The following is a 16,578-nucleotide window of genomic DNA, read 5'->3' as shown; positions in this document are numbered from 1 at the left end:
AACAAGCAAAATTACTTATAGGGGGGCCTTTGTAGGGCTGTTGACAGTAGAGTGCAGCCCAGGGCATTGAAGTGCCCCCAGTGCATGGGGTGGGACAGCAGCATCACCCCTTTGTCATCACCCCACTCTTCATTGCTTTTGGGCTGTGGGTCCCATCAGTTTGGTGTGAAACCAAAGGGTCCTATGCACGTGTTGCCTTCTTCCCTCTTGATAGCTGCTCTCTGCCACAGGTCCAAGGGAACGGGCAGCAGAGCGTGGAGAAGGCCCTGAAGCTCTTTGCACAGCTCATCAACAACAAGGTCTTCCTGCTGACCTTCATCCGCACGCTGGAGATGCAGCGCAGCTTCTCCATGCGCGACCGCGGCAACGTGGCTTCGCTCATCATGACGGGGCTGCAGGGCAGGCTGGAATATGCCACGGATGTGCTAAAGCAGCTCCTGTCTGACCTCATCGAGAAGAACCTGGAGAGCAAGAACCACCCCAAGCTGCTGCTGCGCAGGTAGCGGGAGGGCTGGCACTGCTGGATGCTCTTGTGTGATGATGGTTAAAAGCCAGATGGGATAAGGGAGCCGTTGGGTTGGGAGCCAGCAGGGAAGGGCAGGATGCTCATCCAGACCCTGCTCATGTCATCAGCTGTTGCTGTCCCATGTCCCATTGCGTGCTGCCCTTGGTGCCCCATTGGCACCTTGCTGGTGCAGGCGGCCAAGTGAAATGGGATGATTTCACAGCCCCAGGAAAAACGCAGGGATTCCTCCAGCCATAATGAATATACTTGACAGGAAATTGCTTTAAGTCTGGCTGTGTTTGCAGAGGCAATAACTCATCTCGGGAAAGGAAGCCGTCTTAATTTCCCCCGTGGTTTGGCACGTCGCTGGGAAGGCACCTTCAGCCTCAACCATCCCTTGTGGCTCTTTGCAGTGCCCCACAAATACAGGGATGGCACTGGGGGCCGTGCCCTCCCCTCCCACCCATCCCCAGATAGGAGACAGCACTGCAGTGGCAGGAGGACGGCTCTATTCACAGCCATTTATTATGGGTTAGCTCTGAGAACTCTCCTCCTAAACCCGCCGGCTGGCACAGGGAAACCAAATGAATGCAGAAAGCACAAATTTGCTTTTAATTTGCGTGTTCTCGCCCTGCTCCTTAATCGTCAACAAACAGCCACAAAGCGAGGCACTGCGTGCTTTTATTTACTGGGCTCTCTGGTGGCAGTCATTGCTAATCAGTGCTCAGTTCTCCCTCTCTTCCTTCTTCATTTTTCCTCTCTTGTTCTCCTCCGCTATGACCCCTCATGGGAGACAGCAAAAAAAAGTTGATATTAAATCAAATGGCAGCACTGGTCCCTGGCACAGACAGCAGGCAGCAGCTGAGAGATCCAGATACAACAGGGAAAATGAGTAGAATACATATTGATTTTGGGGTTCTCTGGGCTCTTTTTGTTTAGCTTTGCTTGCTTCCCAGTGCCAGAGCAGGGCACCAGAGCCATCCCACAAGCACCCAGCTGGAACTGGAGCTTGCTAGTAATCAGCACCCTAGCCAATTATTAGCCTAATATTCTATTAACAAAGTAGTTTATTAAATCAGTATTCACCCCAAAGTCCCGAATGCGTGGCTTTCACTGTCTGTGTTTTAATCCCTTTCTTGGCTACATCAGTGCTTCTGCTTTTGCTGTGGCTCATGGCTGGCTGGCACAGCAACGTGCTGCTGGTGTTCCTCTTTAATTGGGCAGTGGAAGTGATTGAAACAGGCGAGCTCCGCGCGTGTCAATTTGCAGGATGAGTTTTTAGGCAGTTGAAATCAATTCAGGCTGGAATTCTTTGGGGATCCGCAGACGTTTTCACAAATCCCTGGCAGATGTTGTGATCCTCGGAGGTGATAGATAACGTCAATGGGAAATGGGTTGGGAGAAGGATGGGACCCAAAGAGCTTTGCTGTACCTGTGCATTGCTGCATTGCTGCAACACTGGAGGCTCAGTGTCCCTATCCCAGGAAAAGGAACTGCACTGCACTTTAAGGAGGGTCCCTGGGTCCTGCAGAGCCAGCGTTAAAAGCTATCATTAGGAGCTATTGTATTGAAATTAAAGATAATCTTGGGCACAATGTGGGGAGAAGACGCTGGGTGGGACCGGGGATAAAGCTGCAATTTTCCTGCCATTGTCACTCTGCTGTCCCTGATTGCCAACCCAGTGCAAATCCCAGTCATTTACCGCACCAGGCTGTAATTTGCACCACGTGCACAGAGCTGAGTGTCCCCAGGCTCCCTGTCCCCTGTCTGATGGGCTGTCAGCTGGGGATGAGCTGCCTGCATTGCTGGTGATGCTCCTCTCCTCCTGGCTCCATCCATTCCTGTTTCCCAAGGTTGGTTTTTGTGAGGATTTGATTTTGTTGGTAACGTGCCTCTCCTCCTCTTGGCTTTCCTAGAACAGAGTCGGTGGCTGAGAAGATGCTGACAAATTGGTTTGCCTTCCTCCTCCACAAGTTTCTCAAGGTAAGGAGGGATAAGGGTAAGGAGCTGCTTTGTTCTCCCACCTGCATGGGGCAAACCTGAGCTTGAAAACAACCTCGTGCAATCAAGTTTCTGTTGCTTTCCTTGAGTGCTGCCAAAAGGCTGCCCTTGGGAGAAGGTTTTCTGCTCTTCTGTTTAATGTTCCCTGGCCTTTGGCTGCATCATGTGTCACCCGGCTGTGTCCTCTGGAGTACTCCAGACTGTGCCCCTCTGGAGGGCTCACACCTCTTTTAGCACCTCCATGCCTGCACTTCCATAGCTTTACAATTTAACTTTGGTTTTGGAAGCCCCCCCCCCCCCAGAGTTCACTTCATGAGAGTGAACAGTGAGATCAAGATCTCAGATTCCCATTTTACAGCCCTATAGATTCAGTAGAGCTTTATACCGAGCCAAGCACAACAACCATCAAGCAACAGTTTTGGCTGTACTCTGCCAGAGCTGATGGGGGCTGAGCCCTATCGCACATGTGCTAATGATTAAGGCAATGGGTCTGTGCCTCTGCTGCAATTAATCATGTGCAAGATCTGTCTGTGGGCCAGCAGCCCTGGTGGAGCTGCATTTCACCCCTGGGTTGATTTCACCACCGGTCTCCTTGTGCAGGAATGTGCCGGAGAGCCACTGTTCATGCTGTACTGTGCCATCAAGCAGCAGATGGAGAAGGGCCCCATTGATGCCATCACAGGGGAGGCTCGCTATTCGCTCAGTGAGGACAAGCTGATCCGGCAGCAGATTGAATACAAGACCTTGGTGAGTGAGTGCTGGGGGAGAGCTGGATTGCTGCTGTCCTCCCCGTTAGGCATGAGCCATGCTGACCCTTGGGCCCACAATGGGAGCACTGCCATGAGAACTGGTGTTGGCAATGCAGTAAAGTCCAGTGAGGAGTGTCCCTATCTGGCAGCTTGAGGTTGTGACCAACTCATAGGTACCAGTATGCTATCTGACCACTGTCCGCCCTCTAGCAAAGGAAAATCAACATACTAGGACTCCTATCTTGGTTATTTATTTAGACATATGCAACAGCAATGATGCAAATAGAGATGCAGGGTTTTACCGTGAGGGCTGCTTGTTGTGCAGACACTTATAAGGCCATTAAAGTTGGAAAAAGCCACTAAGGGCATCCAGTCCAACCATCAATCCATCACCACTAAACCATGTTCCTGTTGTTCTGCTTCTTTGTGAAGCCCTTAAGGGAATGCTGTGCTTCTCCTTTCCTCCCAGATCCTGAACTGCGTCAATCCAGACAATGAGAACAGTCCAGAGATCCCTGTGAAGGTGCTGAACTGTGATACCATCACCCAGGTCAAAGAGAAGATCCTTGATGCCGTGTACAAGAACGTCCCCTATTCCCAGCGACCGAGAGCTGTTGACATGGACTTGGGTAGGGGCTTAATGCCATCTCTGGGTGTCTCTCTTAAGCTATTGAGCTTTTCTGTTAGCTCTTTGGGTTAACCAAGTGGATGAGCCCATGGATGTCCCTACTCTGACCAATGCATCCATTGCTTTTGGCTTGCAGAGTGGCGGCAGGGCCGCATCGCGCGCGTGGTGCTTCAGGATGAAGACATCACCACCAAGATCGAAGGCGACTGGAAGCGTCTGAACACCTTGCTGCACTACCAGGTGAGATCAGACCTGGGCAGAAAGCTGCCATGATGAAGGAACAGAAAGGCAGAAATTTAGTTTCCAGGCAGATGGAGAGGTCACATTTGCATGCTAAACCTGAGTGGTTCAATGTGCTTCTGCATTAGACAGGAAAGCAACCTTGACGTGGATCTTAAAGAACCTAGCAGGGTTGAAAATTGGCTAAATTAAAGCTGCTAGCTGTGCTCGTGTGACAGAATGAGGCTGAGCCTGTAGGGCTGTAGGAGGGCACAGAGCAAAGGGCAGCAGGGAAAGGAGAGGAGATTCTGCCTTCCAAATCCCAGAGCCTTCCTATTCAGCTCACAGGTTTCCAGCTACCAACACCATATAAACCAATCCTGAAGGTCTGTATATCCAGGTTACCTTACAGTGCCGTGGGAGATGAATTCTGGTGTTTTTAACATCATCTCCACCTGGCAGTCGCAGGGGATTATCCAGCATGCAGGGAAGCAGCGAGTCTATATGGTATCTGGGTCTTTGGAAGTCAACCATGGAAGTCACCAGTGAAATTCCATGTTCTGATGTGAGCTGGGTGCTGAGGGAGGGTCTGTCTGCATTTAGGTGCCTATGGGAAATCCAAGCCATAAGTTTGCCCTTAAAATAAACAAAACCCTGACAGCGCTCATGGCACCGCAGCTATTCCTGCCACTCGAGTGTCAGCTTTGCTTTGGAACAAAGTACAAGTTTGCTGCCAAGTGCCTAAATAGGCAGCAGTCACACATGGCTCTGGCCACAGCTCCGTGCAGCCCGAATGGAGCTGTTTCAGCCATGAAACAAAGCCAAGTTCTCTGCACTGCAAACAGGAATCTCGCCGAGGCAGAGCTTTTGCCAAAAGCAAACAGCAGTGATTTCTATTTTTTTTTTCCCCCTTTGGTATTTCTACCATTTTATTTTATTGTATTTTATTTTTTTCCTGTTCCAGCAATAAATGTTTTGATGAGGTATCAGAAATACAGATGCTCCAGGGCTGTGCATTAAAACAAACACGCTGGGCAATGGCACTGCTTAGGAGGGGGTATAAAATCAGCACCACCTCCGGCTTTGCTTTCTGATTGCTTCAGTGTTTGGGTGCAGAAAGTGCATGGCACAGAGCATGGAGGGCTGTAGGGCAGCAGGGAAGGACGAATGGCATACAACACATCTGTGCTTTGGACTGCAGGAAGAGGCTGGAGGTTGCTGCTGGCTTCTGGAGGGATGATATCTGGATTTATATGCACACATATTTCATTTTCTACGTGTTTAGGGTGGTAAAGAACAAAAACAACCCACCATCCATTGGTAAAATGTACTGTTCATGGGATGCCAAAGCCAGGTTGGATTTAAAAGGGTATTTTCACCTTCTATAATATTTTTGAACCACTTTATAGACTAAAGCTGTACACCTGCTGCTTTATTTCTTCGTTTCTATAATAGGTGTATAGGTTAAATAGGTGTAGTGCTTTGCTGAAGTCTCTGGAGCTTTTGAACCACGTTGCGTTAACGTTTGTGCAGTGTCCTTTTTGCTTCGTGCTTATTAAACTCCATGGGTTAATCCCGCCCTGTGTGGCTCTACTGAAGAAAAATGAAACCCTGGATTTAATATTGAATGATTTACAGTGGCTCGTGCAGGGTTAACTAGGAGGCAGCAGAGCATGAGTACCTGTCAGGCACTGGGAGCCTGGAAGGGCTGAGAGATTAGAAAACTGCTTTAAGTGACAAATTAGAAGCAGAGCATGCAGAAATGAGGATGTGGTTGTGGAGCTGCTGGGGCTGCATCTTGCTGGGAGGTGGCACCGGGGTGGCAGCCCAGCTCCATCTTTCCTTTCCTGAAGTCGTTATGTGCAGCACGTTTCCAGCTGGGGGAAGGAAGAACTGGAGTATTTCTGAAGGTGGGGTTTAATGACAGCATGGCAGCAGCAGAGTAAGGTGGAAAAGGGACTTGTGTTCTGTATGATACTACTCTGTACATCAGCATTTTTGGCTGGGTTCAGGCAGTGGGAGTGCTCAGGGCATGGGGACCTCAGCTGTCCCCATCCCAGGCTGCATCCCAGTGCTCAGCTTCCAAGGTAGAGCTGAGCTGAAGTGGCAGCTAATGACACCCCTGGATAATAATACAGCCACTGATTGCTCCTTCCATTCACTTAGTAAATCAGATGAAGTGATGCAGGAGCAGAGAAGGAAACAAGAAGGGTGTTGGGAGTGTTTTGCTCAGAAATATCACACCTTTGTGCTGTGGAACACGAGTGGCTGTTATTGCCACTCTCGTTAGCAATAATAACACCACCCATTTGCCTGAAACTTCATCTTAATACACAGCAAGGCAGTAGTGCAGGAGCTGTGCTGCAGGCAGTGCTGGGTGCAGAGATTCCCATGAGGCCCACAGGTCCTTAATTAACAGAAATGTGTTCAGAAACACCCAGTGGCTGTTGGATTTATAGGGAGGATAAAATTAAACATGGCTACTAAAGTCTGCCATAACCAAACCTTGTTAGCGCTAATGTTCATTTATGGTTGGACTTCCCAGCGTTTAATTCCCTCTCTGGTGCAGCAGAGGGATGGACGATTTAATACCCCTGAAAGATGGCTGGATGACATGCTGGGCCGTAAATCAAACTTGTAAAGTTCATAAAAATTGTTAAAATAAAAAATGGTTTAATAGGAATGTTTTATGGCCCGTAACATTATCACGGCTGTTTTATTCCCTCTGCATTGTTACTTTAATTGGATCACAACAATTCTCGAGATTCTCGTGGTTTTTTTTAATGCATAAAACTCAATCTTAAATCAGAATGACCAAAGCCATCTTCAATCCATCCCTTGATATATCACTGCTTTCCTTTGGACTCTGTTCCTAAGGGTCTGATACAGCACTGGGCTCAGCAACAGAAGCCCAGGGCTACCACCAAGACCTTTCTCATTCACCCAAGGAGCCAAGCATTGTGTTATCAGTTCTGTGCCAACCTGAGTGTCTGCATTGTCTGACTCACCTCTTCTCTCTCCCCTCCCCAGGTATCAGACCGCTCCGTTGTGGCTCTCGTCCCCAAGCAGACCTCCTCCTACAACATCCCTGCCTCTGCCAGCATCTCCCGCACGTCCATCAGCAGATACGGTGAGGAACAGAACTGCTTTAAACAAGGATGTGTCCTGGTGGGTGTTGGGGCAGCATCAGTAGATGAGAAGCCCTTGGAATGTGGGTCTGGGGAAAGCCCTGGGAATGGCTTTTGGCTCAGAGGGTGCTGCACGTGGAACTATAGAATCATTAGGGTTGGTAAAGGCCTCTGAGATCATCAAGTCCAGCCATCAACCACAGCACCTGTCTGCAGAGCAGACTGTGTTCTCCTTGTAAGCAGGGCTGCAGGGGAGGGGGAAAAATAACAATTCCTTCATCTATTCTTCCTCTAAGTGGAAGATCCCGACATCTCAGCTAATGGGTCAGAAATGGTAAGAGCAGTGTGAACTCGATGCGCTAAGATTCACTCTCCTGGGAATCAGTTATTTGCATAATAGCATGGTTAAGGCACTTTGCAGATAGTCCCTAAAGACTCCACGGTCTGAATAAATGAGCCTGCTAGGTGCCAGGTGTGCATTTATAGCTCTAAATCCACAATAATGGTAATAATATACTTTCATAAAAGGCAGCGGTGGCAAAATCTCTCATTATCTTGCATCGGGCAAAGCTTTCTACAGAAGAGGGGACTCCTGGCAAACCCATCTCACTGTCCTGGTTATAGCTCCCCAAACAACAAACTGGGCATCCTTATTGCAGGAGAGCCCTTAGACAGTCTTTATAGTCCAGAATGTTTCTGCAGCACAACACAACTGGAGCCCAGAGCTTTGGCTCTTCAAGGAGATGGGAAACCAAGGCCAGGTCACACCACGGAGTCCTGAGGACTCATCGATCTCTGCCACGTGAAAAAGCCTTTTGTGAGCCACCAATATGAATTATCATTCCTCACGTTAAGATTAATACTTCTAATTGCGCCGACAGAATTTAAATGAGATACTTATTTACTTTCGCCATTATATATCAGCACAGAGCTATGCTTAAAAATAGAATTACTAGATGCTTCCCTAGCCGTCCCCCTGTCTGTCTCCTTAATTATATCAGTTGGAGTACTCATTTATCTATGCCCTAATCAGGGATGAAAATCTAGCTAGTTTTGTAATGAGCTGCACACTTCCCCTGGCTGATTTATGATTGATCTCCTTCCTCTTGCTGGGAAGGGCGAGCAGCAAACTGAAGGCTCAACTTGGGAAAACACATGAGCTTCCCACAGAACAAAGGAATTCAGTGAGAGTATGAAAATGAGCAGTGCGTGGCTGATGTTGGCCTCACCAAGCTGTTAGCAACTTGTTTTGGCTCACAGAGGATGGCATCCAGGGCATTGCATTGCTTGGGAAGTCATCCCTCATCCCTTCTTGATCTCCATGCTATTGGGTAGATCCCAGATGATTCAGGCATTAAGAAGAGCAGTGCCATCCCCAAGCAGAGGCAGGCAGGTGGAAGGAGGCATTACATTGAGTGTGTCCTTTCCTCCCACACTCAGATTCCACTTTCCGCTACACCGGCAGCCCCGACAGCCTGCGCTCACGCACCCCCATGATCACCCCAGACCTGGAGAGTGGCACCAAGCTCTGGCACCTGGTGAAAAACCACGACCATGGCGACCAGAAGGAGGGTGACCGGGGCAGCAAGATGGTTTCTGAGATCTACCTGACAAGGCTGCTGGCCACCAAGGTAAATGGTGTGCTAAGCTTGCATGGGAGATGCCCAAGAAGGGCTGTCCATATGGTCACTGGGGATCCTCACCCCCTTATCATGATTTATTTACATAGAATCATTGAGTTGCTTGGGTTGGAAGGGACCTCAAAGTTCACCCAGTTCCAACCCTCAGATTTACCCCCTATTTACGAATGTTTCCCCCTTGTCAGCTGTGCAAGCCCAGTTTCTAAACTGAGCTGTTTAAATTGGAGTGCTTATGCAACAGCAGTTTCTAACATCAAGCCCAAATTAGCAACCACCAAGCAGCCGTATCCCAAAATATCCCCCCCATACACACAAAACAAAAGCAATCCCATACCCAAACAACAAAAGCTGCCTGCTGTTCCCATCAGGGCACGCTGCAGAAGTTTGTGGATGACCTCTTTGAGACGTTGTTCAGCACGGTGCACCGCGGCAGCGCGCTCCCCTTGGCCATCAAGTACATGTTTGACTTCTTGGACGAGCAGGCGGATAAGCACGGCATCCACGACACGGATGTGAGGCACACGTGGAAGAGCAATTGGTGAGACCTGGTTGTTGTCATGGGGGGAAAAAGAGATGGGAGAGCTGTGGGATGGGTCAAAGCAACACAATGCTGTAGCCCCAGTGCATAATGCAGCATGGAGCCATGCAGACCCTTCTACCAGCACTGCTGCCCCACACAGATGGGGCTCAGGATTGGCACCCAGAGCCACGAGCTCAGCCTTCCCCAAACAATGGAGCTATTACAGCTCTGCTCTGCTGTTATTTTAGGATTAAAAGCTCTGTGGGTTGGAAATTTACCTCTGCAAGAGGAGGGGGGAAGGAAACAACACCAAAAAAAACCCCACAACAAATGGCTGTTCCCTGAAGACTTTGTGCATTCCCCCAAGTCCCGCATGGCTTTAAAAGCCTCTAATCACCTTGACTGCAAAAGCTGCATTCTCTGCTAAGGCAGCAGGGAGCAAAAAAACAATTTATTGAAGGCGTCGGGAGGAGTTATTAGGATAAAAACGTTTGAATGGCAAATAGAGATGAGTCTTCTTAAAGCAGTGACAAAGAAAGAACCCCATGGGGTGGGGGGTTTCTCTGCTGGCACCACTGGGAGCTCTGACCCATGCATGGGCACTGACTCCACAGGGCACTGGTTCTGATAGCAGCTGGGTTGCAGGGCAATGGGGCAGAGCAGCAATACAAGAGTTTTTCTGGAGAATGGAGAGAGGCTTTGGCTGCTGGAGGGGTCAGAGCAGAAGGAGCTGCAGGACGGAGCTGGTGTGATGGAGGTGAGGGTGCAGGCACTGCAGGGTGCAGCTGAGCTGCTGGCCTGCAGCATCATAAGAGTTAAGGCTGCAGCTCTCCGTGTGTAGCTGGATGGAGAGAGCCGAGACTTGAAAGGTAATAGAAGGCAGCAGCTGCTTTTTTGATCCTGCTGTACAGCCAAAGAAAAAAGGAATAATAATTCCCCTTTGATTGCGAAGGCCTTGGGATTTGGGGAGAAAGCAGATGATGGGCACAGAGGTGACCACACTGCCCCAGGCTCAGCCCCACTCCTCGACCACCACAGAGGGAACACACAGCACAGGAAGGATCTGTTCAGGCTTTTCTTAACATCCAGCTTTGTTTCTCACTTTCCCTGCAGCCTCCCTCTGCGGTTCTGGGTGAACGTGATCAAGAACCCCCAGTTTGTCTTTGACATTCACAAGGGCAGCATCACGGATGCCTGCCTCTCAGTCGTGGCTCAGACATTCATGGACTCCTGCTCAACCTCTGAGCACCGTCTGGGCAAAGACTCTCCCTCCAACAAACTACTGTACGCCAAGGACATCCCCAGTTACAAGAGCTGGGTGGAAAGGTAGGAGCTGGGCGGAGAGGTTGGAGTCATAGCATCTCATTGATGAGATACAAGGAGAAGAGGGGATATTTTATCCTCCCTGCTCCTCACTGAGCCTTTGGTCCCTGCAGGTATTATGCAGACATTGCCAAGCTGCCAGCCATCAGTGACCAGGATATGAATGCATACCTGGCCGAGCAGTCACGCCTGCATTCAGCTGAGTTCAACATGCTGAGTGCACTCAATGAGATCTATTCCTACGTCAGCAAGTACAGCGAGGAGGTGGGTATCTGTGGGAAGGGGATGTGGGGACATTCCCCTCAATGCAGCTTGTCTGTGGCTTGCACAGCTGCTGCCCACATCTGTTCTATTTGTGCACAGTAAGGCTCCGGTCCTGCTCTGTAGCATTTGTCCCAGGAGAACTGATAACTGAAGTATTGGGTGAGCAGCTCAATTCCTCAGCCTTGGCACAGTGCATCTGGCTCCTAAGTGCAGTAAAAAATCATCGTGACCCAGTGAAACTCCCCCTGAATGTCTCTGTCCTATGGGAACAGCATAGTACGAATCCCTGGTGCATTGGTGCTCACTCCTGTTTGCACAGAATTCCTGGCAGCGTGAGCTCCTTTAATGAATGCATCACTTGAAACCAAGTTTTCTCACCATCTGTTCCACCCCTTCACTTCAGTGCAAGAGGAACCTATTTTCCAATTATGTCCATTATAAAGAAGGGTTTTGTCATTTAATTGCATGTATGCATTTGTGATACAAGGCCGTAGCTTTTTGCCAATTAGATTTTAAAATCCCATAACTTTCATGCTAAATGAGACGAGGAATGTGGAGCCCGAGGTGCAGGGCTGTGCACTGAGCAGCCCAGCAAGCAGAGGAGCACGGCTGGGTGCTCACTGTGCTGCTTCACCATTTGTTACTGAAGAATTATATTCCAGTACAGAACTATTAGAGTGAGACCGAAGGGTTTATTAGCAGTGGAGGACCTCAGAAACTACTCATCCTAAGAAAGCATTGGACATACTGTGCCCCATTCACTGTCCCAAAGGAAACACAGGGCGTTTTGGTACTCTGGTAACGTTCCTATGCCATCCTATGGACCTGTTCTATCTGGTGTTCTTCATTGGCTCTTTCTGTCCCTTGAAGCACATCAATGCACCTTCCTACCCTGCAGTCCTGCCCACCCTTTGCTCTCTCACTGATTCCTTTCTCTTTCTTTCCATGTCAGCTTATTGGGGCTTTGGAGCAGGATGAACAGGCACGGAGGCAACGTCTGGCATACAAAGTAGAGCAACTCATTGGTGCCATGTCCATTGAGAGCTGAAGGAAGGTTGCAGCGCACACGGACAGCGAGGGGCAAGAGCATGGCACGGATGCCTGGGGATTCAGAGGGAGAACAAGCAGAAAGGCACTGCTCACCCCAACAACCACGCTCATCAAGGGGAGCAGGGATGGCCCAGGGGCTGGCTGAGCTCAAAATCACATGGGATCTGGTTTGAAAAGGCAGGAAAGATCAAGAAGACAAAGCACCACAATCAGCGTCAAGTCAAGGTGGATCACATCTTCTGGTACTCATGGAAAGACAGAACCTGGAACGTCTGGATGTCTCCACGACTGCTGCTTCGCATGAAAATCATCTGATGTACATTAGGAAATCAAACGTTTATTTAAAGGTCTTTTTGAAGGATAAAGGAAAAAGAAAAATGGGGAAAAATAAAGAAGAAACAGAACAAAATCCATAAAAGCCACAGAGTTGACCCTGGCAACCAGGTTCTGTCCTGATCCCATCCTCACCAGGCCCCGAGGATGTGCTCAGGATCTGCAAATGGACTCTTGACACCAACTGGAAAGCCTGGAAGACAGCAGCCTTTTTGGGATCTTATATGAGCACAAGTTTGCACCACACCTCTCCACACAAGCAAAATAGCAGCTCATTGCAGAAATAGCTCAGAGTAGCCTGTAGGCACTAGAAAGAAATTGTTGTGAATTGCAAAACTATCCGATCATCCAACTTGTCTTGAAATCCAGCTTTATCTATGTATTTATATAGTGTCTATATATATATATATATATATATATACATATATATATTTTAAATCCCATTTACTGTTGAATGCGGAAGGATCCTGTTGAAGTGTGGTGCTCTTGCAGCCACAGCAGGAGCAGAGTGGAGCTGTCTGTGGTTCGTGCAGTAAAACCAACCCCAAACCCAATGTTTACAGTGAGCAATACTTGAAATGCCGAGCTGTGGCGAGATGCTGTTTATTATTCTCTTGTTTGACTGCAGACCAGAGAAGCACGGGCTCATAGGAAGCATCATCCGTGGGGCAGACCCTTGGCTTTGAGGGAAGGGAAAGAAATCTGTGCTCTAAAAGGAAGCCCATAGGCAGCACTGTCAGTGCCAGCTGCTGTCTGTGTGTCTGTCCAAGTGTCTTGTCGTTACCTTCTGTTCTTCGCTGGCTCAATGGCGCATCTTCATGTGGCCAGTGATGGGCAAAAGTCTGTGAGTGTTATTTCTTTAAAAGACACCAAAGCTTACGTGTCCCTTTGTAGAGTGCCAGGAGGGGAAGGAGCGCTGTAAATATATCTCTCTGTAATAAGAAGTGTAAGGACAGGGCCATTGGACCCAGTGAGGAGAGAGGCATCGACCATGGGAGCTGACAGCAGCAGAGTCCCTCCTGGGCTGTTTTACCACAGTCACCAATGAGCAGCACGCCTGTTATTTGGGATATTTGAGCACGATGCTGTGGAGATGCACCATAAGTCACCAGGTGGGGTGGTCTGGACCTTGATCTGCTGTGCTAAGCAAAAGAGAAGCAGTTTCTGTAAGCACCCGGGGTTGAGGTAACTCTTGTTGTGGGATGAGGTTCCAGGACCAGCAGGAGGAGCTGACATGCATCCAAACCTCTCAGGAAACTCAGTGTTGTAACGACCCTTTGCTGAAAGCCATGCTGAGCTCAATTGCTTCTGTGCATTGTTCTGGGTCCAATTGGTAGTGTGGAGGAAGTCCTGGTGGTCAGCCTCATGCAGCACAGTCTGAGCTGTGTGATGGGATGCTCTGAGATGGGAGAGCTGTGCAGAGAGAGCTATAGGAAGGCTGTTGTGGTCATTGCTTTGAGTATTCATATTCAGACTGTTCACCGAATCCTTATGGTACTCTGCGACACACAAAATGGTTTGCAAACACTTCTAAATATTAATCTAAATAGTTATTTCCGTGGGACTGATAAAATATGACTATACCCAAAGCAAAGACTTGGATGCTGCTGGCTGTGCTGCCATAACAGCCTGCATTTTGCTTTCTGCCCATCTCTCCATGAGGCTTTTGCACTGCCAGGTCCTTGTCTCCTGGTCAGGCTTCATAGAGCTGAGGAGGGCAGGGAAATCCAGAGGAACTCTTTGCAGAACAACGGGGTACTGAGGTCTGAGTGGCTTCCAAGGAAGGCAGCAGGAATAGCTCTTTGTCCATCACCATGAAGGCATTAAGGAGGACGGCATAGAAGCAGCACGGTGCTGACTGGAAGGAGTGGTCTGTAAATAAACCAACAAGCTTCTACTTGTGATGGTAGCCATGAATTATGGATCTTCATGGGCAATTACATGGGAGGAAGGAACATATCCCCTCGGGGCAAAGAACTTGTAATCTATCGTCCTGTTTGCATCCAACTCTTCATTTACTCTTCGGTGAGGAAACAGAAAAGCTCCAAAGGGCATTTCCTCTGCATTGCAGCAAATGGACTCAAGGTTTGCTCAGGAGGGGCAGTGACTTTGCCTTAGATGAAATGATTTCACCTCTCTCTCGTGGCCCCTTCCTCCTGCAGGGCTGTTGGTGTTGTGGTTCTCCAGTTCACTTTCTTTTCAGGTATTTTGACATCAAAGTGGGAGACGTCACTCTCTGGAATCTCTTTACCTGGTGTCAATGCTTAAATAATTCCATTTAATCTCCTGCTCATGTACTATCAAAGCACCCACTCCAAGGGGGAGCAAGGTGCTAATCAAATGCTTCTCCACCATGAAAGCCTTTATTAAAAGCCCATATACCAGAGTCTAACTTACAGGCAAACTCATCTCTGCAGGAGCCCTGCTGTGGAATACCCAGCACCATGCAGAGGTGCAGTCCCCTCTGTGCCATAAGGGATGGATTTGTGCTTAAAGGAGGGCAGGATGCATCAGAACAGCTGGGCTGCTGGGGACTCCCTGGGATACGTGGGGTTGGCAGGTACAGCTGCCCAGCTCAGAGCCACCAGAGACCTCCATCACAGCAGTGCCTTCAACACTCTGTCTTAAAAATGGCCCAGTCCTGCGGAAATTATCCACCCTGCCTTGAAATGGACCTCACCAAAAACGTCCTAAAATAACCCAGCAATTATGGGTGGGCACGTGGAAGCCAATAGCAAGAGGACGTAATGCTCTCAGTTTGTGTTCTGTGTGATGCTGACCTCGGTGCAAGTCCTTGCTGTCAGTCCAAGGCTCAAAGCACTGAGCTACCCATTGCCCCAGTGCAATCCCAGGATGTTCCAGTGCCTCCAGCCCTCACCCAGCCCCACTCCTCCCTGCTGGTGACTCTCTATTCCATTCCCAATGCTCAGCTCAAAATGGACCGAGTGGAGCAGGCTGGAGAACACGAGTGGCTGTACCCTGGAGAGAAGAAGAAAATGTTTGGGGATGGCTGAGTAACTGATGTCAAAGATGCATTAAAATGCCACAGATCTTCTGCCTTCCAGTTTGGGAATGGTGTTTGTGCCATAGACTGTGAACCAATTGAGGCAGGGAGCTGCTGCCCTGCCTGTGGATGGGTGAGCTGGGAGAGCTATGGATGTGTTCTTGGTGAGAGCCCCACATCACCACTGTGCTGTCCTACTCTCACATAGGCAGGACTATATTTTTCTTGGACATTAGGTGGGAAAATAATGAGATTAAAGCTGTTAGTGTACACCACGAAGAAGATGCATTCCAGATCCAATGGGCTGAGCAGCCCTGAATGCACAATCTTGGTGTGGTTTGGGCTTAGAGGGGAAGAGGATGGAAGTCCTCAAAGGGATTTTCTCCTTACAGAAGGTGCTGCTCAAAGCACATGGCACCATGGGTTGGCACAGGGTGGCACGGGGTGGTGGCAGGTTTTGTGACCATGCTGTGGGCACGGCAGTGTCTGTGTGCTTGTTCTTGTCTCCATGTCACCCCCTTCCCCTTCTTCCTTTCTAAAAGTGAAATATAATAATGACAAAACACGTGTTCCTCTAGTGAGTAAAGACATACTCACATCTGCAGGGTCCATCCATTGCATGGACAATGCCCCAAACTGGGCCTCCAAAGGGGATGGAACACACAGGTACTAAAACTCTGGGGATCCCCAGAAACGAGGCCCCATCATGTCATAGAATGTAGAGGTATCAGTCGTGGAACAGGTTTTTATGTTTTCTGCCCCGCTCCTTACAGTAAATAATGCCATTTCTAAGGGTCGTGTGTTGGCAGGAATAACGAATGGATTTGTATCCGTACCCATTCCACCTTATTGTCCTCTGGTCCCTCCCCTCCCGTTATACTTGACACACTGGAGTTCTGTATTATATCTATTTTTTTTTTAAGCTGATTGTCTGGTTTGGTTTTTTTTTTGTTGTTTTTACAAGTGCTGTGGAAAAAAAATAATGTAAGAAAGTTTAAGTATTTAAAAACGTTCCAAGGAAAAAAAAAAAAGGGGGTTTTGTTATTATTCTAATATATTATTGTGTACCTATTGTAAATACGAAACACTCCTATTTTGCAAGCCAAGGACTCACTTTGTACTGTTGTTATATATAAATAAAGTTTACTGGTTAAAAAAAACAACAACAACAACAAAAAGCACGTCGTGAGTGGGATCCTTATGTTCTCCTTATG

General features: G+C 48.6%; 1 protein-coding gene across 1 annotated transcript in view; it reads left to right on the top strand.

Moving 5' to 3' along the window:
• Positions 1 to 16,542, top strand: part of PLXNA2 (plexin A2) — a 294,027-nt gene extending 277,485 nt beyond the window's left edge. The window contains exons 27-37 of the mRNA XM_032449324.1: positions 231 to 499; positions 2,422 to 2,488; positions 3,107 to 3,253; positions 3,725 to 3,884; positions 4,020 to 4,123; positions 7,133 to 7,232; positions 8,671 to 8,861; positions 9,239 to 9,408; positions 10,504 to 10,716; positions 10,827 to 10,977; positions 11,930 to 16,542. Of these exons, the coding sequence (XP_032305215.1) occupies positions 231 to 499; positions 2,422 to 2,488; positions 3,107 to 3,253; positions 3,725 to 3,884; positions 4,020 to 4,123; positions 7,133 to 7,232; positions 8,671 to 8,861; positions 9,239 to 9,408; positions 10,504 to 10,716; positions 10,827 to 10,977; positions 11,930 to 12,025 (1,668 nt within the window). The 3' untranslated portion in view covers positions 12,026 to 16,542. The remainder of the gene's footprint in view (positions 1 to 230; positions 500 to 2,421; positions 2,489 to 3,106; positions 3,254 to 3,724; positions 3,885 to 4,019; positions 4,124 to 7,132; positions 7,233 to 8,670; positions 8,862 to 9,238; positions 9,409 to 10,503; positions 10,717 to 10,826; positions 10,978 to 11,929) is intronic.
• The last annotated feature ends 36 nt before the right edge of the window (positions 16,543 to 16,578 follow it).

The sequence above is a fragment of the Coturnix japonica genome, chromosome 26 (assembly GCF_001577835.2).
Source record: "Coturnix japonica isolate 7356 chromosome 26, Coturnix japonica 2.1, whole genome shotgun sequence".
NCBI lineage: Eukaryota > Metazoa > Chordata > Aves > Galliformes > Phasianidae > Coturnix > Coturnix japonica.
This window is presented reverse-complemented; position numbering and strand designations above follow the sequence as displayed.